This window comes from Anopheles ziemanni, chromosome 2 (genome assembly GCF_943734765.1).
Source record: "Anopheles ziemanni chromosome 2, idAnoZiCoDA_A2_x.2, whole genome shotgun sequence".
NCBI classification, from domain to species: domain Eukaryota; kingdom Metazoa; phylum Arthropoda; class Insecta; order Diptera; family Culicidae; genus Anopheles; species Anopheles ziemanni.
Window position 1 is genome coordinate 64,691,807 of NC_080705.1, and position 23,530 is coordinate 64,715,336.

Genomic DNA, 23,530 nt, shown 5'->3' on the forward strand with positions numbered 1-23,530 from the left:
CTAAAAGTTTACCAGTTACTGCCGCATGCTACCCGCGAAGTCCTTCCTACATACACGCTCCTCATAGTCGTACTGTGTTTTTCAACTGCCATCGCTGCCAGGCCGGTAAGTATGATACAGAAGTAATTAAGGATTAGCTCACTGTTCTAATTGCACTGTTCTTCAATACATTGTTTTTACTTACATGGTCGCCTAGATGATCTTTCATATCATCTATTTGATGAATCTATGGGCCCGAAAATGCTCGCCGGAGGCTGCCGCATGTCATCGTTCTTTAGATGTTAACTGCCATTGCTGCCAGGCCTGTAAGTATGGAAAAAATGTACATCAGCCTAATGTTCCGATTGTTCATCCTTTTCATTTATGGGGTTACATGTACAAATCGGTGGAAAGAATCAAAAATTATTTACAAATTTGTTATTTCAGCAGAAAATACCTTGAAGGTATCTGTATCTAAATCCCATTCAAATGTTTATTTCATTAAATAAGAATCGAGGTAGAATATTTGTTGAATCAAGTTGTTTGCCTTGAAAAGACCTTTCATTTGAGGTGTCTGTTGCTGAAATTGACCTAGGCACTAAAAAGTTATTAGCAATTTGGCTATTTCAGTTATTATTTCAAGCTGCGACCAAGTTTTTGAAGCTTGTTGGCGCGCTGCAGCTTTATGCTAGTGGTGGGTAAACCAAATCCCCAAATCCGAATCCCAATCCAAGAAACAGTCGGTCCAAGACACTCGGATAATGGACATTCTACTGTATTTCTTTGTAAAAAATAGGTTCTAGGAATTTTTCTAGAGCCTAACTTGCAAATCGCGCAAAAAACTCAATCTATGTCCATTGGACATTCTACCCAGCGTTCGATTTGTTTAGGACAGTTTAGGAGTCAGGTTTTAGGACACAGTTTTAACAGTTTAGGATCAAGTCAGAATCGAATCAAATCGAGTCCCAAACAAATCAAAACAGATTCGAGTCCTAAACAAATCAAATCAGATTCGAATCCCAAACAAATCAAAACAGATTCGAGTCCCAAACAAATCAAATCTTTAGAATCCGTCAAAAGGGATTCGAATCTTTAGAATCCGTCAAAAGGGATTCGAATCTTTAGAATCCGTCAAATGGGATTCGAATCTTTAGAATCCCTCTAGGGATCGAATCTTCGAATCTTCCGAGTCCCGATTCTGCCAACACTAATCCCGAGCCGGTATCGGTCTATAAATATTTACCTCCTATCAATGGAGTGTGCAAAAATCTTACATTCAATTGTTTTTACAAATATATCCGTGTTTTATCGATAGCGTTCCTAAAGAGGGTAGTCGAAACGACGGTTCGAAGTGTGTTTACGGAAATTCAACATCGTGGGCGAGGTACATGCTGTGGAAATCTTGGAGCAAAGCATCTTTGGTAACTTTCCAGCCAGAACCATACGGGGCCCAAAATCGCCTTGAAGTAAAGACGATAACCACATGATGAGCACAGCGTGAGCTAGTCGGCAAGGAAAGGGAGTGAAACCTGCACCCCTGAGGTTCTTATCGCGTCAGTGTACAGCGGTGGGGAAGCCATTCGGCAAACAAGAGGCAACTGTTCGTGGACGTCGAATATCCTTATCAGTAACGAGACGCGTGTGCAAGCGGACAGTCGCCGAGTACGGAAAGACCGAATATATCCGTGGTCAGTAAAGTGAGCCAATTTTTCCAGCGTTTTTTAAACATCGCTTTCAAGAAATCCGTTGGAAATGTGAACGATTCCAACTGCACGGTTTTTAGCTACTACGAACCGATCGTGAACCATTTGGAAAAATAAGAAGTGCCTTGGATACAGCGTCGAGGGAGTGCCAGCGCCACGTTATCAAACGGCAATACAGGAATTTCCGGACCCATCGTCAACGTCGAGGTGGATTAGCACCAGACACATCTGCTCTGTGATTATCAACAACGAAACGGACGGTTTCTTGCCAAATGTTTCAACTAAATCAACTCATCCGCAATGTTTCAGGTGAGAAGCGAACGTAAATGTGCAAAACACGGTGTGGAACCGCGTCGGAACCGGTTTTTCTACGGTGCAGTAATGTTCGCATAATGACCTCGCTAAAAACAGTGTTTACAGAAGCGATACGTCGATGCACATGCACAAACCGGATTGGCAAACGTAATTTTAATCGCGCTCTCAATATCACACCATTTTTTAAGACTCACCCAACCTTGCTTGATCTTGCTTTCAAACCATGGGTTACTTCGTGGCTTTACTCCTACTCTTATTAATCTACGCACAATTAACACATGGAGCCCCGGAGAATGCGCAATCGATCTTGATCGATCTCTCCATGTGTGTTATTTGTCGAAAACTCATGCTTCGCTGGTAATTTGCGCTGTTTGCGATGAAGGGAGAGTAAAATTCTCCGCCACCAAAACGTCCAATAGACGCCAGTCGTCGCGGAATCAAAAAGAAGAGACAATCTTATCATTTCGATTACTTCCAATTGCGTGACCATTATCAGCAAACACACCCCATATGCTCGCACGTAAAAATCGGACAGCCCAGATTGGGTTCAGCTTCCAATCCATTGACGTCGTCATCCAGAAGATATTTACCGCCAAATTGTTGGGGAAAAAAAGTTCACCGAGCCGAGACATTTCAAGGTCCTCCCCCCCGCATGGATGAACGGAACGTTGCAAAAAAAAAAAAAATAAAAAAAATACAGGACCAACTCGTAGGCACAACCTCTGCGTCATGTTATGACGCCGCGTGTCTTCTTGCCGATGTGGAGATAGTACATGTTTTTATTGTTTGAAGAATAATAATAAACACATCGCATCACATGTTTGATTCACGCTTATCGTGTAAAGTATTTAAGCAAAACATGTGAGGTCATAACACGCTGGTCACTTCCGCTTACAATTTCCTGAAACTAATATCCTAGATAAAATGCACCACGTTTGCAATGAAAAAGGCGATTAGTTTAATGAGACTTATAGCTCGTAATAGTGAATGCAACTTCGGTCTACATAGACAAACTCAAGGTTTATCTGGTAGATAAGAGGTACAGAAAATCTGCATATTCACAATTTTCCTCCGTGTACGTTACGTTTTTGCCGTCCTATCAGAGAAGTGTTACTGTTATCTACTAACATTAACAGGTGATTTGTATGACTGGTAACTTACAAACTACTGACATGTTAAGATTTAATTACATTCTACCTAATAATAACAGATTGAATGAGTATAGATGGGCACGTGTACAACTTTAAGGTATTTTCTTTTCTAAAACTCGTTTACATAAAATTTAAGATTTACGGAAATTAATTTTTTCCCACCAACTTGTACTTGGCTCACTGCCTAAAAGCTTTTGTAGATTACGAAAACAATTTTTCTTCTCAATTCCGTCGCAGGATTTAAACCAGTGCTGCTCCAAAATATTACCAAACTGCGCCACTTCGGCACGAACCCGCGGGAAAAATTGCGTCGCGTGCTCGTAGTATCGAAGCTGACACGTCTCGAGTTCGAAAAAATCCGTGAAGAGCGGCTGAGCGACGAAAGCTTGGAGCAGATGATCCGCGATCGCGGCACCGACTACGATGCGATCAAGTACTACCACCAGCTGCACAAAACCGTCGAGGAGAAGGTGGTGCAATCGTTCCGAGCGCACGGCATCGAGGTGAAGGTGGTCAACCGGATAACGATCCACAAGGATGCACTGCAGTGGGCCGATCTGATCGTGCCGGTGGGGGGCGATGGTACGTTCCTGCTGGCGGCCGGCCGTGCCAGTCCGTTCTTTCTCTCGAACGGCAAGAAGACTCCCGTGGTAGGCTTTAATTCTGATCCTCGACGATCCGAGGGTCGCCTGATGCTGCCGAAGCAGTACTCGAAGCACGTTGGGGAAGCAATAGAAAAGATCATCGGTAACGATTTCCGGTGGATGCATAGGTCGCGAATCCGCACGACACTCGTCGGCACGGACACGAACGTGCGACCCTCGCCGATGGATCTGCACGAGTTTCACTCGCAACCCGTCGAGCATAAGGAAGTGATGTCGACGGCACGGAACGGGAAAAGTCGAATTTTACCCTACCTTGCGCTAAACGAGGTATGATCAAGGATTCACATAAACCTCGCACGATTTTAAGCACTCTGCATTTTTAGGTTTTTATCGGTGAAATGCTGTCGGCGCGAGTGTCCCACCTGCATCTCCGCATCGATCAGTCGGAGCTGGTGACGAAAACGAAAAGTTCCGGGCTGTGCGTCAGTACCGGCACCGGTTCGACCTCTTGGTTGACCAGCATGAACCGGCTGTCGACCAACAACGTAAAGGATCTGATGGAGATCATCAAAAGGCGTACGGCACCGGGGGCACTGGACAGCATCGATGCCGAGTCCGTGTCGCAGGAGTATAACGACGATTTAGTGTTCGCACCGGACGATCCCAGGCTGTGCTACTCGATTCGCGAACAGATCTGTGTCGGGGTGTGGCCCAACCCGAAGGGGTTGGAATCGCGCGGCTTTGCGAAGGAAATCTTTGTCAAATCGCGCTGTGTGGATGCCAGTACGTATACGGCAGGGTTATATCTCAAGAAAGTTCCAATAAACACCTTCTACTCGTACATTTCTTTCAGGTTTGGTGATAGATGGCAGTATTGCTTATAACTTCAACGACGGTGCCCGAGCCTTGCTGGAGGTTTACCCGGAAGATTCCCTTCTAACCATCGATATGGATGACTGATGCTTTTGCAATCGTTTCTACAAATGCCTGCAGGACTTAAAAACATTGCACACACAAAAAACCGTTCCCCCCTTCGTTTTGTCCCGCGCCGGGCGAATTGGTTTGGGTGCTTTCCAGATTATGTTTATGTTTAATTTTCTCCTGTTCACTCCCTGGCGCCACGTTCCGTACCGTAAAGTCCCGGGGAGGCCTGATTTGTTTCGTTATAATCGTTTATGCTCGCGGTTGGATTATGTTTTGTAATTTATTTGCGAATTTGCACGGTTTATGGTGCTGCTGACGGTGCATTTATTTATCGATCCTCTCCCATGTTATAGTACATAACTGTAAGTAGAAAGTTTAATAAATTTTATATAATGTTTTTATACAACGTTCTTCCCTCTTTTTCCTTCGAGCAGTTATCATGCGTACAGTACTTAGTTTTGATTGGTAGCATTGTTTGTTCGGACAATCAAACTATTTTGAAGAAAATGTACGCATTTATTTTGTCCCTTTCCGTTTACCGCAACCCGTACTAGACGTTGGATCCGATGCCTGCTTTTTTCTCTACTGTGGGTGTTTTTCTTTTCCAATAAAATATTCAACGATTTAACGCTTCCGATGTACACGATGAGTGTTATCAGGAGATAATCTAAACATCGCCGAACAGAAAGGGCAGCAATAATCGCGCTTCTCGTTTGTTGAAGCTGACTGATTCTTCTTTGTGGAAGCTGATTTTAAAAAGTTTAAATACATCTATCTAGAACCGAGTGTAACATTAGTTTTAACAGATTGGGAGAGATTGCAGTTTGCTTGATGATTCGGTGTAAAAGTGACGTTCTTCTTGAGATCAACATTAGCGATAGAGTATGTGGGTAAAAATTCACTTGAACGGTGAGAATACACCAGTACTAGAGAGTGGTTATATCGATTACATCTGTGGTTTAAGTTATTTCGCCTAAGGTGGATTGGTGGCTTACGCTATAAATATACTTCAATCGGTATGCACGATAGAAACAAAAGATTTTTCATGCAACACACTCGCAAACACGCCATTTAACGTTTGTTCTAATAGTAGTAACCCGGTAAAATCGGTTGCAACCCGAAAATGTTCAATGACACATAAAAGCATAAGTAGGAAGGTAAGGACTTTTGTTTGGCAAATCCGCAATTCGCTGCGGTGATACTAACAAAGACGAGCCCCAACGTGGAACCGAACACGTGATGCAGTCCACAGTTGAATAGCGGGAACATCTCACTTGAACGTGAAATATCAGATACCTCGTTTTGCTCAAACATTTTCGACTCACATCGGAGCAGTGGCTGGCTTTTCATTGCTCACTTTTTGACATTTTTCAACATCGTCGCCTGGCCGTAGTGCTGAATGTTGATATCACAGGGCGACTGCATCCACGGTTCCCCGTCCGCTTGCATCGGGAGGGTTCGTTTTAGCACGATCTAAAGGAAAGAATGGAACATTTTTGACCTAGTTTACTACTTCCGACGTTGAGTGCGTCCACTTACCCGTACACTTTTCGCCTGCCCCAACCGGACCGGTTTGCTAAGGCCCACCTGCAGCTGGGCGATATGAAATGATGAAACCACACCAAACACTTCCAAAATGCCATCGGAAATACTGTGAATTTCCTTCATGATGCTATGCGTCGGGGAGTTTTTACTCATTTCTAAACGTGGGATGGAAGAGGAAACCGTTTCGATCACGTTTTCATTTGATAGTGCCTACTAGATGTTTAGATGTTTGCTTACCCCACAGTTTGACACCGGCACCCCATGAATCAATGTTCAACACAACGACGGACTGCAGCTGAGGTAACTCGATTCGTTCGCCATCGAGGTAGAGTTCAAGGTTTTTCTCTAGTTCCACGCAATCCTGTTGGACCACTTGCTGGGTTCCGAAGCACAGGTAGAGTAGCTATGACAAAAGAAAATGATAAGCGAATGAATCTATTGCCCCAGTCGTTCCTGTATTTGAAATTTACCTTATTCACAAAACGACTACTGTACAGATAGAAGGAACTTTCTCTTGCTTTGTGGAAATTCAACGTCACCAGGGCATCAACGCCGACGCTCAAATAATTGTACACGTAAAAATGTCGTCCCGGCTTGAAACCGGGCATGTGGAAGCGTGCCAGCGAGGAGTGGGTTGTAATGGCCGCCAGCCATCGATCGAGTTGCACCGTTTCGGCGCTGGCAATGCGCGTCAGGTAGTCGATCGGATCGAACTCGTCCGGACCTTCGGCGCCCCAGCCAAGCACGCGAGATAGATCGTTTCCGGTGCCCATGGGGAGGATGGCCACCTCCGGGTGCGGCTCCACCTTCATCTGCAGGATCGTATTCAACACCCAGCCGACGGTTCCATCACCACCAGCCACTAAAATACGGCAGCGTGTCGGTGCGGCATGGATGGCCCACTGGAGGGCTTCATGGGGTCCATGCTGGCCCAGCTCGAACACTTGCAAGGGATGCAAAATGCCCCGCATTAAGGCAACAACCTGGTCGGCACCACTGCTTCCGGATTTTGAGTTAGCTATGAATGAAAAAAGAAGAGAATTAAACAAACTGTGATTACGTTGTGGATACACGGAAGCCCTACCGACGACAATCAACGGCCGCCATTTGGCTTTCCACTCCGGTGGAATGATGCCGGTGAGGTGCACTTTCGGTGCCACCTTACTCCGCGACGCTAGGATACACTTGGGTGGGAAGATCATCTCCTTAAATGGGCCAAAGTCGCACAGGGTCGTGGACACCTCACTGAAGCACTTATCGTGTGCCATCCGCTGGCACCAGGCGCACCGTTGTCCGAACAATCCCAGCTCGCTCGTTTGATCAATGTCCTCGCCGCACACGCTACACTCCGCCCCGAGCGGAAGGTTGCCCTTCACCCACAGGTGTCGACTGGTGGACCCATCATCTGCCCGGGTGCGAATGCGAAGCTGTTTGCAGGGGAACTTTTCGTCCGCCTTCCGGACGCATCCATTGTCCGAACAGACGCCGCAGCTCTCACAAAAGTGCCCGTTCGAGGACATCGACGTATCGCACACGGAGCATACGCAGGCCCGCGACAGCAGCTTCACCGATTTCCACGCATGCCGTCGGCAGTTGTCCGGTATGTACACGACATCCTCCTTCAGAAAGAAGCGCCCGGCGAGCCAGATGAACCCGAGGCCGAGCAGAACAGAAAGGAAAAGCGTAAAGCTAAAGTCCAGCATTACGCCACGAGTGTTCGAGAAGGGACGGAAGGTTAAGCGCATTAAGTGTGAACAGTCGCAAATTCGGCCGCCGTTCTGCCTTCTTTCTTCTGCCCGGCTGCAGCAAACTTTCTTTGGAATGTTAACACACACTCACTACTTTCACTTGCAAATGCATCTGCATCACGCACTATCGGTTAGGGGAGGGGAAATGTAAACGAACTCAAACCCCCGTGGAACGTTTGTGTCCCATACGACAAATCGAAGCACAAAACACCATAAACACTACGCGCTTACTCGTAATAAAACAGAACCCGTATCAGAGAAGGTTAAAGCCCGAACGCTTCAACAATATTTCAACTTCATTTCTACATCTAGCTACTTCGGACGGGCTCCTACGCCATTGACAAGTGAAATGTGACGGAAAAACGATTTTCCACTTTCTTTCTGGTGCGCGCTTGCTGGTGTTGTTTTTCCTCCGCCTTTCGCCGCAGAACAGCTGATGCGTAGTAAGAAGAACTAAAGCACGCAAAGATGTGGCGTGACGCATGTTTATTTACATTCTCCAGCCAAGGTTATTTAATTCCCTAGTATGGCTGTATAGTAATCTTGAATTAAAATAATAGAAAAAGGACAAATTTGTAATAAAACCAATAAACTGAATGAGAAGCTGACATAAATAAGTGTGCTCATTGCCAACCATCATTGTAGGCTATTTAAATTAAACTCAATTCAAAGCAACGATTTACAAGTTCGTCAATTTAAAAAATATACGGTCCTGCGTAGCTGTCAAAATTGGCCAGCGTGCTGCGATAGAAAACATTTATCACCACGCGCGTGTTGTTTGAACATTTTTGTTGATTGATTGTAATAGTTTCAACTAGGTATTTTCGAGTTATTTGAAGCATTTTACCTCAAAATGAGTTTGAGGACGGATAAGAAGTTTGCGGATTTAGGATTAACATACTGGATCACACGACAAACCGAGAAACTAGGTACATGTTCATGCCGACAGTTGCTAGAATCTTCGATGGATATGATCGCTTATATTTGTTTTCAGGATTGCGCCGGCCGACACCAATTCAGGTGGAATGCATACCTCGTATCCTGCAGGGGCAAGATTGTATCGGTGCAGCCAAAACTGGATCGGGTAAAACGTTTGCCTTCGCCTTGCCCATCCTGCAGAAATTAAGCGAAGAGCCTACGGCAAACTTTGCCCTCGTACTAACGCCAACGCACGAGCTGGCGCACCAGATAGCGGAACAATTTATCGTTGCCGGAAAGCCGATGAATGCGCGGGTTTGTGTGGTTACCGGCGGAACGGATCAGCTGCTCGAAAGCCAAAAACTGCAAGCCCGCCCGCACATCGTCGTAGCCATGCCGGGCCGGTTGGCCGACCACCTGTCGGGTTGTAATACGTACTCTTTCGCTGCCCTGCAGTTTCTGGTAGTGGACGAAGCAGATCGTGTGCTTAGTGGAAGTTTCGACGATGATTTAAAAGTGATTAACAAATTCCTGCCAGCGAAACGACAGAATCTGTTCTTTTCCGCCACGATGAAAGATTTTCTTAAGATGTCCTGCGTGCTCCCGATAGCGGACGATGCGTACGAGTGGTCGGAACAGTCGGAAGTGGCCACGGTGGAAACGCTCGATCAACGGTATATCCTGTGTGCGGATTACGATCGCGACATGATGCTGGTGGAAGCGTTGCGTGAATACAGGGAGGAACATGAAGATGCTAGCGTTATGATTTTCACAAACTCCAAGAAAGACTGCCAAGTCCTGTCGATGACGTTGGATAAGATTGGGTTTGAAAATGTGTGCCTACATGGGTTCCTACGACAGAAGGAGCGTGTGGCCGCGCTGAGTCGATTCAAATCGAAACATGTGCGAATACTAATTGCGACCGATGTGGCTAGTCGTGGACTTGATATTCCTGACGTCCAGTTAGTGTTGAACCATCGGCTACCGAAGATGCCGAATGAATATATCCACCGGGTTGGACGAACTGCTCGTGCCGGGCGGTCTGGGTTGGCGCTGTCGATCTTCCGCTTTCCGAGGGATTTGGAGTTTTTGGGAGAAATTGAGAGCCTCATCAACACGAAGCTTACCGAACATCCAGTCGATGGTGGGTGTAGCATTGGGTGATCTTCTAACCGTCTTTCAACTCAAAAATGTTTCCATTTACAGATAAACTAGTTCAGCGCATTTTCATGCAGGTGAATGTAGCGCGACGAGAAGCAGAGATGAACCTGGATAATAAGGACTTTGATGAACGACAGAGTAATTATCGTCGTATGGGTTGGATGCGGCAGGGCCTTGATCCGGACGAAATGGAAGCGAAGTGGCTGGAGGAAAAAGAAGCACGTAACCAGGCTCGTCGTGAGCGATTGAAAAAGGAAAACGAAGAACGTCGCCGGCGAGGAACGGACCTGGAACAACAGAATGCAGCCGCAGCGAGTGATCCCCGATTCCAGATGGCCGCAGCGGATAAAAAGTTTAAGAAAAGAAAATTCATTAGCGCCAACAAGCTGGACGAGCTGGTAGAAAAGAAGAAAACCGAATCGAACACCTCAGCAGGCGGCGTCAACGAGAAACGCAAAAAGATTGTGAAAAAGAAACCGAAGATTGCACAACAATAAAAACTGCACCTGATAAACAAACACAAAACACTGTCCGGGTATGGTTTCTCCTTAAATGGTAGTTTGTTGCTTATATTCTCATTCCTTTTGCGGAATGTTTCTCATTTTTCCGCGCAAGAGAAAACATATAAACTTAAAACACGGACCGACGTCGACCACCTTCGGCAGCACCGCATCAAGAGTAAGCGTCTTACTTCTTGACGGCCTGGCCAACCTTGGCCTTCTTGGTACCGCGCACCTTCTTCATACGGTTCTTGCGTTCCTTGCGCTGCTTGCGAGTCATCTTCTTCTTCTCGTACAGTCCGTGGCGACCGAGGCGGTGCTTGGGTTCGAACTTCTTGGCGTAATCCAGGGTGTCGTAGATTAGGGCGAAGCCGGTCGACTTGCCGCCACCGAAGTTGGTGCGGAAACCGAACACGAACACCACATCGGGGGTCGTTTTGTACATCGCAGCAACCTTGTCACGGATCTCCTTCTTGGGGACCGAGGCAAGCCCGGGGTGCAGGACGTCGCAGACCATCTGCTTGCGGGCCAACAGCCGGTTGGTCATGAAGCGACGAGTACGAATGGTTGCCGTGGTCATCTTGGGACTCTAAAACGATAGATAAACGAAATATTAGTCATTGTTTACAATAGCACAGTGATTTAATGCTGAGGCGTCTGTTGTTCACGTTGATGGAACATCCGCTTATTGGTCCGTCCGGTTCGTACGTCGGCACCTGGGACGTACACACACTGGAGCATAACCTCACCACGTTCCGTCAACGTTTCAACAAACGATTTATGAGCGTTTTTTCACAAATCCACAAGCCAATTTACAAATTGGTGCAGTTGATGGTTAGGTTAGGCTGTTGGCATCAGTTTATGGCATGTTTCGGGGTAATTTTGGCACGATAAACACCTTTATTTGCAGACTATCTCCGAAGTCGCAACACGTCTTCGCGAACGCACTTTATCGAAAAGAAAGAAGCATGGCGGGCCGATAGTGATGCAAGCACAGAGAGGGACCTGGTAGGTTTTTACCGATCCTTTCAATGGACTTACGAACCCATATTGAGTTAAAAGGAACTTACAATTATGTTGCCAAAAAAATAGTGAAATGAGCAAACAAGTTCGAAAAATTTTAAATAATAAAAACCCTGACTTAATGAAGCAAATTTTCCCCGAGAAAGCAGCTTTTAGTAACCAAAATACCTATAATATTTTGCTTTTGACATTCATTCTTTTTTAAACATATTTCCAGGAACTAACTCCCGTATTCCTATTCCATCGCTACTAGAATGACATATTTGACAGCTCGTCATCAGGTTGGCAGCAATGTCATTATCAAGATACTTAGTACTATGATATGCCATCTTAGAAACCTTGGCCAAGAATGACGTTTTATTTTCGACCCTCATTTTTCCGGCGAAAAGGCGAATTCCCTCTCATAATTCAGGCGAAATTTACTCTACATTTGAAACGGTAAAAATAGCCTTGAAATGTTCCGCATGTTCTAGCTCAATGACCTGAACCGGCAAACCGTTTTTTCCCGGTTCGTGTACATACACGGATGTGGAAGTGTTTGTGTACAAAATGCAAATGGGTTTGTGATCCGGTTCATTCTTCGACAGAGAAAATTGTTCTCTCTGTTTTAGGAGGGAATTTATAGAAAACATTGGAAAAGATGGTCAAAATATAGTCTCTTTCATAAGAAAAAGTTACGTGTCTTTCATAGACCTTTCGTTTAAGGGGTCATTTGTCAAAATCGGTTGAGGAGTAAAAAAGTTATTTGCAAATTGCCTCTTTTCAACCTAAATTGCTTTACGTTTTCGCCCTAAGTGCTATCTCTTTCCCACACAGGTTCCTTTCATTTTTCGCCCGAGGTGTCCTCTCTTTCCCACAAAGGTTTTTTTTCCGAAGCCGAAGCGAAAGAACAAGCAGATCAGTTTTTGTTGGACTCTCGTGAAGTGCGGAGCTACGTTGGACGTAGTGCACGATTGTACGATTGGTGGTGTGGTGTTTGTGCCATTAAAGAGTGCTTCTATTATTATTTTATCGCGCGTATCGTGCTGTGTGCAATGTTTCATTAATTTCACGACACATTTAGCATCACCAAAGCCTACGGCGAATAGTGGCTTGCCAACGAAATGAAATCGATGCTGCGGATGCGGTCGCAGAAAGGTGGTGAATACATTAGCGTGAAGTGATAATACAGTGAACCGATGCTCCCCAACAGCCATTGTTGATCGAATTGTTGATTAACAATTTGTTGGTCGAAGTCCCGAGCGAACGGGTTGTTGCACAGTGGTTGGCACACTCGATGTGCGGTGCTGGCAAGCGATCTGCGTGGAGTAGTGCCAGCAGCGTGAAACAACAGCATCAAGCAACAGCGGCAACGAGGAGATGATGCTCCGAAGCTGCACGGCACGCCGGCATCTAATCGTATGCATGGCGACGGTGTTTTCGCTAATGTTTACAAAATGTTACGCCAGTCAAGGTAAGGTAACCCAGCGGGGGAAACAGGGGAAACAAAAAGGTCGTTGATGGACATGGATGGTGCACGATGGTGAGTGCGAGTGAGAGGCGTGATTGGCGGTGCGGTATAAGTAGGCTGTGAAACGTAGACATAGCGCAGCATTAGCCAGCATAGGATCGATAACCCACCGTGGTTGGAGGCCGCGCGGACGAAAAACCGGCTGTTTCAAACTGTCCCGGCCGCTGCATACACGCGGGGTGAATAATTGCAAAGCCAAACAACATGCCTTTTTGGAGGGAAGCAGTCGGACGCCGCCGGGGTTTCCGAGGGGTCTGTTGTCGAACACGCGAAAGCTAAACTCGCGTGTCGCGTTGTGTCGCCGGTTTTGGAAAACAAATCCAACATCCAACGGGAGCAGCCGTTGGGTCCACGGCCACTTGCGCGCCTTCCCTTGCGCCGGGCAGGGAGTTGAAAATGTGACACAAATGGCGAAGAGCCTGCTAACGTTAAGAGCTAAGGACAGTCTACTATGGTTTTGTTTACTCAAACAAAATATGCAACAAACTATCCTACGAAGGGTCGCTCCTGTTTGTCGATGTTTCGTCGAAATCGAATAAATTCTGAAATTAAATCTTTTTTTAGTAAAAAATTATGAAAAGGAATGTAATTCCATCCTGAGAAAACTCTACTAAAACTAAAACTAGAAACTAAAACCAAAGGTTTAGTAAGGCATACTTCATATTTCCTTCGATTGAAAATTGCACAATTCAATCTTTTCGGTGACACGCTTTTCGTAGCTTACCACTCGAATTCTCCTTCCCGAAACGCCTAATCATTAATAATAACCCGACCTTGCACGACCCCACCAGAGATCTGAAGAAACCATTTGGCATGCAGCTTTGGAGACACATCTGGTGCTACCATTTTTGGGAAACGTATCATATTTCCTCATTTGTGGTTTTTCTTTAATTTTTTTTCCTCTTTCTTACCATAACCATACCAACCCGATTATTCAACTGTCCCGCACCAGCGCGCCAAAGCCGAGTATTGTGCAAAATGGGAGAAAAATGAAATCAACTCCTTAAACGTACCAGGGCGATGAAAAATGGCCCCAAAGACACGTCAAAGAATCAATGGGACACATCCCTCCCCGGAGCAGGGGGTGTTGGAGGGGCAATTATTGGATCTCTCTGTTGCGGGGTGCGGGCTAGCTTATGCTCTCGATGCGGTGGCGAGACGGTGGTAGGCCTCGCGTCCTCACGAGCATTATGTTTGCCTTCACGCGCCAACCGCGCGGATCAAGCCGACGACGAACCCGTTTGAAAAACCATTACTTCAACCTTCCCACCATGGGAGGGAGGAGACTGCAGGAGGCCTTTGGAGCAGGGGTGGTCGATCGACGAACCGGTACTGTTCACGACGCCGAGTTGCACACACGTCTGTGTGTGTGTGTGTGTGTGTGTGGAAACAGGAAAAGGTACCACGAGGGCCGAGCCGGCCGAGATCGGTAACAAATGGCAGTAAAATGAAGTAATTAGCCATGTTCGGACCACGCCGGCGACGTTCGCAGGTGATAATCATGCACGAGATCGGCTAAATATCGCTTACACCACCGGGGCACGGCTTATCGACGCCCGGATCGCTTTAAATTGGCCGCCCAACGGTGCAGCCGGCCGCGGTCTGGAGAACCCCCCACCCCCCCCGTCTCGCCTTGGAGAGGCAAACAAGTGCTGGAATTGTGGCGCGCGAAACAGAAGCCCGGGGCTTGCGAAGGACACACAACGTTTCGGTGCGTCCGTAAATGGGCCCCCGGTGAAAGGGGACACCGTGGCGTACCAATTCTCTGCACGCGTTATTAGGCCGACCGGGAAGATGGCAGGAAGTGATGGCAGGGGGCGATCTCTGGATCTGGGGAAGAGTGTGGTCAACCGTTCCCAAAATCCCAAAATGGATATACACCCCGATCGAATATGGAGTGGTAAGTCCCGGCACGTAAAAGGACACATTGCCCCGATTGTCGTGGATTCTTGAACAGCGTCTTCAGACGTACGACAACGTGTGGAGCACAACAAGAAAAAAACCCTACGTGGAAGATTCTTGCGTGAAGTCACGCAAACAACGCAATCTCTTTGGCGAGTCGGTGGCCATCGATAGGAGTAAGGTACACTGCAGCACAAAGTGGACAGCGACTTGCGAATGAGAGGACGACGAGAGCGAAACAATTCGAAAGTGCGCCCCTCCGTCAGGCGTCAAAAGGCGAAGGAGGACGAACCAGTTTGTGTTTCCATCTAAGGAACCATTTGTTGCTTGCCGTCGTCCGTTTCCTTGTCTCATCTCCCACGGCGCGGGAAGGTTGACCGTGGGTCCCGTTTTTTACGCGTACAAAACTGTATGTCCAACGCGGTAGTTCCCGCGTACACAACTCATCGCGATGATGTTGGTGGCTCCGGGAACGCGTTTTCTACCAGCAGGTGAAATATGTGGAAAGCTGATGTCGTCTGGGGTGTTGCAATTCACTTCAGTCTAGAACATATGCTCCAGGGATTGAGGCTTCCGATGTTAACGAGGATCGCTAGAACATCCCGCGCGAACAAGGTGCTAACTCAGACACAGACTTGGAAGCCGTTCGGTGCAACGGTGTTAACGAGTCGCGCGTGGGGTCATTTGCATCGCACGCCGGGAGCGGATTATCGTGCCTCTAACCCCGATGGCGGATGCAGGCCAGCCGCCGGCAATTGGGCTCGGTCAGACGCAGCCCGAAACGACCGTAGGCCAGCTGTTTGCGCTGTAGCGTGTCGGAGATAAGGGACAATCCGGATCGGGTCAAGAGAGCGACGACGTGGCAGAGGGCGCGGGGGAATTGGCAAGGAGCACGGACAACCTTGTACACGCGGCTGTACGTATGACTCAGCGATACCCGCCGATGACGGAAGAAGATCCGCTATGGCAGATTTCTTATCGGCTTCTAACGATGTTGTTTTAGTTTTTTTGCTTGTCGCTTCTCAACTCTGACAGTTTCTTGTCCGGCAGCTTGTCGAGCCCCAGTGAGTGCCAGCGTTTTGTTTCGGCTAATTAATTTCTTCTTTCGAAAAACAAAAAGTTGATTCCAATGTTTAAGACCTCGCGTCGGTCGACGGGTTCTTCATTAAAGCCTATTACAAAAGAGCTGAATCTTTCGAAACTGGTTGTTCGATCGACGAAATTATAATACTCCCGCATGTGAAACTGTCGCCACATTGTCCCAAAAAAACCGGATCCTTGCCCCATTAACTCGATCGGATCAAAAAATTGGTCATCGAATTGGGACTGCGCTTCCTTTCCAGAACATGCAATCAAAAGCAGCACACAAACTGCGGCATTTTTAGCTTAATGGACACCAAACGGGGCCTGTCTTCTGGTATCCGGTGGCGAAGTTTAGACGATTGAAAATCTGCTGCCAAACGGCCCACAGACATCAGCTCCTTCCCTCCGGCCTGATTGTGGCGCTTTCATTCAGCTGAATTTTGAGAATGAATCTGTACCACCAGAGGTCGCGGTGACGCTCCCATCGGTTTCGGATGTCGGGTAACACATACACCATTCGCGGTGTGATTAGAAAACCATAGCAAACTCCGTGGTTTACCGTTGGTATTAGCGGCGAGGCTGGCTCGAGTTATCAACATATAAGGTCCTGCGCGAAGCCAACAACGTGTAAACCCGGTGGCTTGGCGGAGTTTTGATGTCTGATAAGGTCACCCCAACCGTTTCCCCCCACCGGATGAAGATGGGTTCTTGTAAGGTGTTGAGGTGTTTGGGGATGATTTGAAGCTATCAATCTATATTTTAAATTGGACGCCAGTTTAAATTACTTGGTAATGAGTTGTTTTTATTTCCTACATAAATTACGCAGAACAGGAGTTCAAAAGGTAGACGGGGAGGCATGATACTGGCCGGATGATTTCTTCGGTCGAAACCGATAGGCAGATTGCCAAAATCGCGATCCTTCTTTATGGAAACGGGAACGTCAGTTGTGAAGATCACTTTATGTGCTTGCATTATTGTATCAAATAGCACATAGCCATAAACGGAGCATGTTACTACATTCGTCCGATATTTTTATTAGCCCTACACAAACATCTTTCTGTCTCTGACACGCAAACAAACAATACCCAACGATGCTCTCGGTTTGATTCGTGTGTGGCATCGGCGTATTATTACTCTGGTCGTGGCCGTGTCTATAAACGACAACCATTCGAGCCATCGCACAGATGTCTTATTTCGCATGCAAATCAGATGATTGATGTTGGTCAAGTGGTGTTTCATTGATACCCTTTTTCGTACGCCCGATCCCATCCCCCGATATTCGGGTGGTGGACATGGTGCTAATTTATGCGAAGACTGGGTGGAACATGGGGAAGAGGGCGTCGGGTGGTCGTCGTGTGGACTTATTTAGCCAGCCAGCAGGAGAGTGGCTAGGAATGAAAATAATCCATGTCCCTTGTGTTTTCTTATGATAATTCCCGCTCCGTAACATATTTATTTAGTGCCCCTGGCAGGGTTTGACCTTTTTCGGGGTTCGGGTTTATGACTTTCGGACCGCTTGGGAAAGCCGTTGTGAAAACATACAAACTTCCAAAAATCAATGCCATCCGATGGAGTGTGGTTAACCCCTTTTCTCCACAAACCCGGCCAGTGCCGTTTTGCCTTATCTTCACCGAGTGGCTTAGCAGTGATTTATCGATAACACGGTGATGATAAAACAAAAAACTTTGCAGAAGATAAAGGTTGCTGATTGCACAATCGAATTTCGGCTTGTGGTATGATTTACACATTGCGAATGGCAGCGGACACCTAATAACGTTATTACCGGTTTGAAGTGACAACCAACCTGAGCACTTCAGACCGAAAACCATCCGCACTTTGGAGCGCTTTCGCCTTCAATGGTGGCTGTGTGTTTGGAGTGGATGGAAAATTGAAACCACAAGTGTCCCCGGGGGCAGCCACTTCAGCCTGGTACGATGTCCGGCAGCATTTACCGAGCCAAGCGGAGGAGACCTCTTCAGGCGCTTCGAAAGTAGTTGACGTTGACGGTTCGGTTATGCTTACTTCATTAAATGGAGATTTTCTTGGCTTCATCTGACTCGGGCGCGAGGATAACCGTGTCAATTATCGCGAAGGTACTTCACTTTTGTCCTCGTCCTTGTCGAAAGCTGTCCCTGTGTCTTGTTTGAGCTGTCTGTGGTCAATTTCGATTATCATCATTCTCATGGACACACTACGCCGATAAGAAGTTGGCTGAAAGTCTTGAGTAAACAGTAAAACACATTCCAACAAGGAATGGATAGACCAGACCATCTAATGCTAATGGTAGTTGCTATCAAAACCGCTGCTCGATCATTTCCTTTCTCCGGCAAAAGCGACGCACCACGCATAATCCGCACAAAAGCCTAAACCAGGGGTCGGCAAAGTCCGGCCCGCCAACTGGTTTTATCCGGCCCGTAAGAAAAGTATGTAGTGCTTCATACTAAACACCAATCTGAATTATTAACGGATTTGTTCACGATGTATGGTTTGTTTTCTTACCAAATATGAAGGTTAAAATTATTCAACGAGGTGTTCCTGTTATACATTGAGAAAAATTCAAAACTCATCGAAAATAAGTATGAAAATGGTTAAAAAAGTTTAACGATGAAGTTTCAAACACTTTATCTTTTAAATCTTTTTTAAGACAATTTACTATTGAAAATTCAACATCAATCAAAAGGATACTACTTTGAAAACATGAAACGATGATTTAAGGTATTCGGCCCGCGCTTTCCGTTACCTTTTAATCATCTGGCCCTTTTCAGCAAATGTATGCCGACCCCTGCCCTAAACGGTTGGGCGTGGGATATTCTGGGAACTGGAACTTCCCGTAGGTTAATCGATTCGATACCATCGCATCTAGCAGAAAGGTGTTAGATTTCGATTTGATTAGCTTTTTATCGGGCTTCGCAAACGTCGACACGATCCGCCCTGCTTGGTGGACAGGGCACATCCAGCCACCCCTTTGCGGTGGCCATGCGTAGCTGATTATGTAAAAGTGACACGTAAACGATTGACATGTTGGCTGGCCATCCCTCCCGGGCGAGGGAACGCGGGTGCGCGGTTTATGTTGGCGGATTTGTTCTTCCCCCATGCTTCCCGCAACTGATGGAGTGGATTTGGTGGATTTTATGGCAACACCCGACTGTTGACACACCTCCTGTACACACTTTAGTTCAATTGTTGGTTCTTGTAGATTCAATTTGCATTTCGAAAGTCATTAAAATTAGGTTTAAAAATCTGCTCATGTTCTTGCTGTCTGCCAGAGATTTTATTGCTGTTCTAGGTAGTTTGTAAAAACGTATAAAATCATCAAATCGCGTCCTTGATTAGTATTTAAATTGTTAAACATCAAACAAGTCTATTCCAATCTTAATCAACATATTTGGATATTGTTCTACATATGCTGCTTCTAAATGAAATCGTTTCAAATATTCCTCCTTTGCTTTGTTATCGCTAGTTTAAGCAAACTGCTTTCTGCCACATTTGACGAGTTGGGCCAAAAACCGGGCGACTCACTTGATTCGTCTCCGGGCAATTGTCTGTGCGGCGGGCCTGACAGCATGTATGTATGTGGCAGCATTGGGGGCCAGACGGACATCGTGCGCGCATCGATTAGCATAACTGAATTGGTTGTTCTTTCGCTCGGTTAAAATGCCATTCGCTTTTGTTCGCCGCGTCACGTCCTTTCGCTGTGGTGTTCCGAGGGCGAGAGAGGGAGAAAACAATTCAATTTGAATAATTTTACATCGCCAGCAATTGATGGTGGAAACGTTGGGAAAGGGGGTGCCCGGTTGTTGGAAGTTGTTTTTCTCTATAGTGTCCTTTCTTCGGAGAGTTAGATGGTGAGGTGTGGATGTGTAAATTCCATATAGGTGGCGCCAGCGTGTGTTCCAGTGGGGTCCTTCAACATCGGATTCCGTGGAGACAGGTCCGTGGAAAACATCACCCACAATCGCATATGCTATCCCAAACCCAGCGACCACCAACACCACGAGGGGACGAAAGGGAATCGTGTCGGTAAATGAATCCCACCCGCGAATCCTTACGACACGTTTAACGTCACGAGGGTAGGTGACCATTCAGGGTTGCGCACGGCTTTCGCTGATAATCATCGATGTGTCCTGGGTGTGAAGCGTTGTTGGACCGCTTCCTTCTCCCCCCTTCGCTCGCTCCGCTTCCCCACGCCGAATCGCGTTTTCATCGGAGCATGTTGTTTTGTTTACGTACATGTCACACGTGAAAAAGGCGTTGTAAAAGTTGTCCGGCCCGGAAAATGTCCTTCGACGCCATCCTCTGGGGGAATATCTGGGGTTCGCCTGGTTGTGTGTATGTTTTTTTGGCTGTTGGCACAATCGACCAAATGAGGAAACCCACGATGGGCTCGATCGCGCGCGGTTTCGGACGGTCCTTTCGATTTGGCGCGCAGAAGCGAACGCGATTTATGGACGGCGCTCTTCTTGGACAAGGAGTGGCCTCAAGGATAAGGTTGGGAAAACCAGGGATGGAGGGGGAGGTGGGGAAGGGTATTCTATCGTGCCCCGTTGTTCATCGTGCCGGGCTGGTTAAAAAAAAGCCTCCAAGGAAACGTGCAGCATTTTCGGGGTCCTACCAAGTTGGTCACTTTTTGTGCGTTCCTTTTTCCACGTACGTTTATGCCGTACGCTGAACAGCGTAAGGAAGAGTTGGCGAACTTGTCTGGTGTTGTAAAATAAATATTATTTTTTTGTTAATGACTGTATAATCGATGTTTCCTAAGGGATTTCCCAGAATTGTTTTGAGTTCGTTTTGTTTGAAACAGATTTTTGAACAAATGCTTAGCTGAGGTTTTCACTATTTACAACTTAATTAACATTTTCGTAATCTAGGTTGTCTTAAAAATGTAAAAACTTAGGTTTATTCTTAACCTGTGTGAATATTGCTTTAATGTCATTAGGCTGAGTACAGTTGTCTTTTAGGCTTTTAACACATACACTGCAATGAAATTACTTTTAAATGAAAATGCAACATAAAAACTATAGTAATATTAAAAACAAGTTCTTCGGGATGCTATGTCTTTGCTTGGCGTTCGAAAACGATCGGTTTAATAAATGTTATAAACATTTTTTTAAAAAATATTGTACTAAAAGAGTGTGCTAAAACCGCTTGGCCGTCGTCGTGTTAAAGTAACAAATATCAAGTAACTTTAATCTTGATTTGATATTCTTGATATTCTCCGTACAAAGTACTACGCAACTAATTTTATTCTTTATTTCGTAAACACTACAAGAACTTATTGACGGTCGCTAATGATTTGCCATCCCTGAGGTATGGTTTGAAATTTCGTGTAGAATGTTTTCCCCAATCGCCGCTTTTTTGTTGTTGTTTTCCTCAATCCTCACATACCCTTCCGGATCAGGAGCAGGTTGTGCCATAAAGAAGTGTTTCACCGTTTTTTTGTGAGTTGGTTCGCGTTGGGTTTGGCCGGCGCGGACGAATGTGTCGTTCCGATTCCGGACCGCCCCGTATAGACCGGGCCGAACGTCGTACGACATTGTCGTCGAGTGTCGTCGGGGGCAAGTTTTGTAGGCGCCCATTTTGGCGCTTGTCGGGCCCGGTCGTGATGATCCTTTACTACCGGCGAAGTGTGCACGGAAAACACATGTTTCAGTTCGACGGGCAACGTCTGCAAACTTGTGTGGAGGAGGTCACACAAGCCGAGGCTTGCACGGTTGGCATATCGTACTCATCTGTGCGCTGGCTTAGCTCGTCGGATCTCCGGAACGATGGCGCAATGGCCGCATGCGGATGCGAGGATTCCAAGCAAAGCAATAAAAACCAATTCATCAAGTTCTCCGCTCGGGACCGTCCACATTACAGTACGCGACAAATGATTGCACCATCACCGCTGGACTAATTGATTAATTCTAGCCTAGATGAATTGGTGGAGGCCAAACGGGGCTACAATCTGGGATAGGGGTTAATTCGGAACTACCCAACATCCAGCGGATCAACGTCTGAGCTCTTCGGTCTCGGTGACGGTTTCATCGTATCATTATTACCAGCTACGAACGGAAGGAGCTCAACTGTAGTTGGTTGTGTGACGAGATTCCTGGAGTTTGCCCCGTGACCGTGTACTCCAACTTTCGCACCATAGTGTCATGACATCGAGCAAAAGGGCGACGAGGACGTTGGTGATGCTGATGATGATGATGATGATGAGTTGCTTCCATCTCGGATGACACTTTCTTTCCGCCGGCCGGTGGTGATTATTTACGTGGGCCGTTTGTGGCCCCGAGACTCCCGGAATTGGACCGATCATTTCTCTCGTTTCGCCGTGCCAAGTAAGGCAGGCATTTATTTCAGGTTCCCCCCGTCAGCTCCGGTGAATTGCTGTTTATTAGCCCGCACTCCGGACGCATCGCGTCAGAGGCTATCGGGGGGCAATAAATCAATTCTGGCGCACAACGCAACCGCACGGCCAAACCTCTGTTTGGTGTGGGTGTGGAACATCGTCCGTGAGCTTCCGAATCGGCCGACTTGCAAATCCGCATCCCGAAGATAGATGGCCCCGCGTGCATAGCTGCATTTTGCTGCAGGTCAACGTAGTTTGGACGGAAAATGGGTGCGCGTACACAATTTCAGAGCGAACGGGAAGTGGAACGAAAATTACCAGCAAAACAGGTGCTTAAATTTCCCGAAACTTTTCACCGCACGCACGTGCAAATGGGGGGAAATTCAGCATTCACTTGAATTTTCTGCAGCTCGTCACAAATGCACTCATTAGTGCAGAAAGGTTCCTAAACCTTAGCAAAAAGTAGAACACACCAGCAAACGAAATTAAAACGAGTTTGTTTGCGCGCTTGAAAATGTGGTGTTATGCATTTTGTGTATTGGATTTTCCTAGAATTTAGAATCCTTCCTCGCGCTTTTCACACTATACCCCGATTTGTTTGTACGTGTGTGCGTGTATGTGAAGCAGGACATTTTCCACCAAAAACATTTTGGGAAAATCTGCTACACCTCCCCCTAGTGGGGGAGGAAAAGCAGAGGTTGCCGATATTCTAAATGAATACACAATTTCGCATTGCATTTAGTGTTCGGGGTTGCGCGTTTTTATCGCCTTTTGAACCTTTTAGGAGGGAGGAAAATTAAATGAAATTTGAATTTAATAAACTTCAACCGAAGGGTGAATCTAAGCACCCAACCGTCGTCTGGTGGGCCCGATATGAATGCTGGACCGCGCTTCATTTAGCACCTAATCCTTGCAAAACAATACTGCAGCGAGAACGAACGAACGCTGGTGGTTGGCGTATTTGCATTTGAATAATAATAACATGAATATTTTCCCCGAATGCAAACGCGTACTGCCAAATCGTCCATGGTTTTGGCCGTGTTTTACAGACACGATCGACAATTAACCGGTAAACATTGGTGGCGGAAAGCTGGCCGAATTTGGGATGGGTGCGTTCCGTTACACAGTT

The 23,530-nt window shown here is 46.6% G+C and overlaps 5 protein-coding genes across 5 annotated transcripts in view; 3 read left to right on the top strand and 2 right to left on the bottom strand.

Moving 5' to 3' along the window:
- The first annotated feature begins 1,699 nt into the window (after positions 1–1,699).
- LOC131282561 (NAD kinase 2, mitochondrial) lies at positions 1,700–5,076 on the top strand. The gene is made up of 4 exons (XM_058312061.1): positions 1,700–1,991; positions 3,386–4,080; positions 4,137–4,536; positions 4,607–5,076. Exons 1-4 carry the CDS (start codon positions 1,955–1,957, stop codon positions 4,711–4,713), a joined length of 1,239 nt encoding a protein of 412 aa, XP_058168044.1. The 5' UTR covers positions 1,700–1,954; the 3' UTR covers positions 4,714–5,076.
- Positions 4,774–7,981, bottom strand: LOC131282560 (diacylglycerol kinase epsilon). Its single transcript, XM_058312060.1, has 5 exons — positions 7,307–7,981; positions 6,693–7,240; positions 6,460–6,625; positions 6,217–6,377; positions 4,774–6,150 (listed from the first exon to the last, which is right to left on the bottom strand). The coding sequence occupies exons 1-5, from the start codon at positions 7,965–7,967 to the stop codon at positions 6,031–6,033; spliced, it is 1,656 nt and encodes a 551-aa protein (XP_058168043.1). The 5' UTR covers positions 7,968–7,981; the 3' UTR covers positions 4,774–6,030.
- Positions 7,982–8,823: 842 nt separating this feature from the next.
- LOC131288214 (probable ATP-dependent RNA helicase Dbp45A) lies at positions 8,824–10,547 on the top strand. Its single transcript, XM_058317334.1, has 3 exons — positions 8,824–8,899; positions 8,965–10,032; positions 10,095–10,547. Exons 1-3 carry the CDS (start codon positions 8,824–8,826, stop codon positions 10,544–10,546), a joined length of 1,596 nt encoding a protein of 531 aa, XP_058173317.1. The 3' UTR covers position 10,547.
- Positions 10,548–10,585: 38 nt separating this feature from the next.
- Positions 10,586–11,534, bottom strand: LOC131282948 (small ribosomal subunit protein eS24). The gene is made up of 2 exons (XM_058312499.1): positions 11,448–11,534; positions 10,586–11,138 (listed from the first exon to the last, which is right to left on the bottom strand). Exon 2 carries the CDS (start codon positions 11,127–11,129, stop codon positions 10,737–10,739), a length of 393 nt encoding a protein of 130 aa, XP_058168482.1. The 5' UTR covers positions 11,130–11,138; positions 11,448–11,534; the 3' UTR covers positions 10,586–10,736.
- A 1,183-nt stretch (positions 11,535–12,717) lies between these two features.
- Positions 12,718–23,530, top strand: part of LOC131282494 (neogenin) — a 106,185-nt gene continuing 95,372 nt past the window's right edge. Inside the window, exon 1 of the mRNA XM_058311975.1 lies at positions 12,718–13,025. Coding sequence (XP_058167958.1) covers positions 12,932–13,025 — 94 coding nt within the window. The 5' untranslated portion in view covers positions 12,718–12,931. The remainder of the gene's footprint in view (positions 13,026–23,530) is intronic.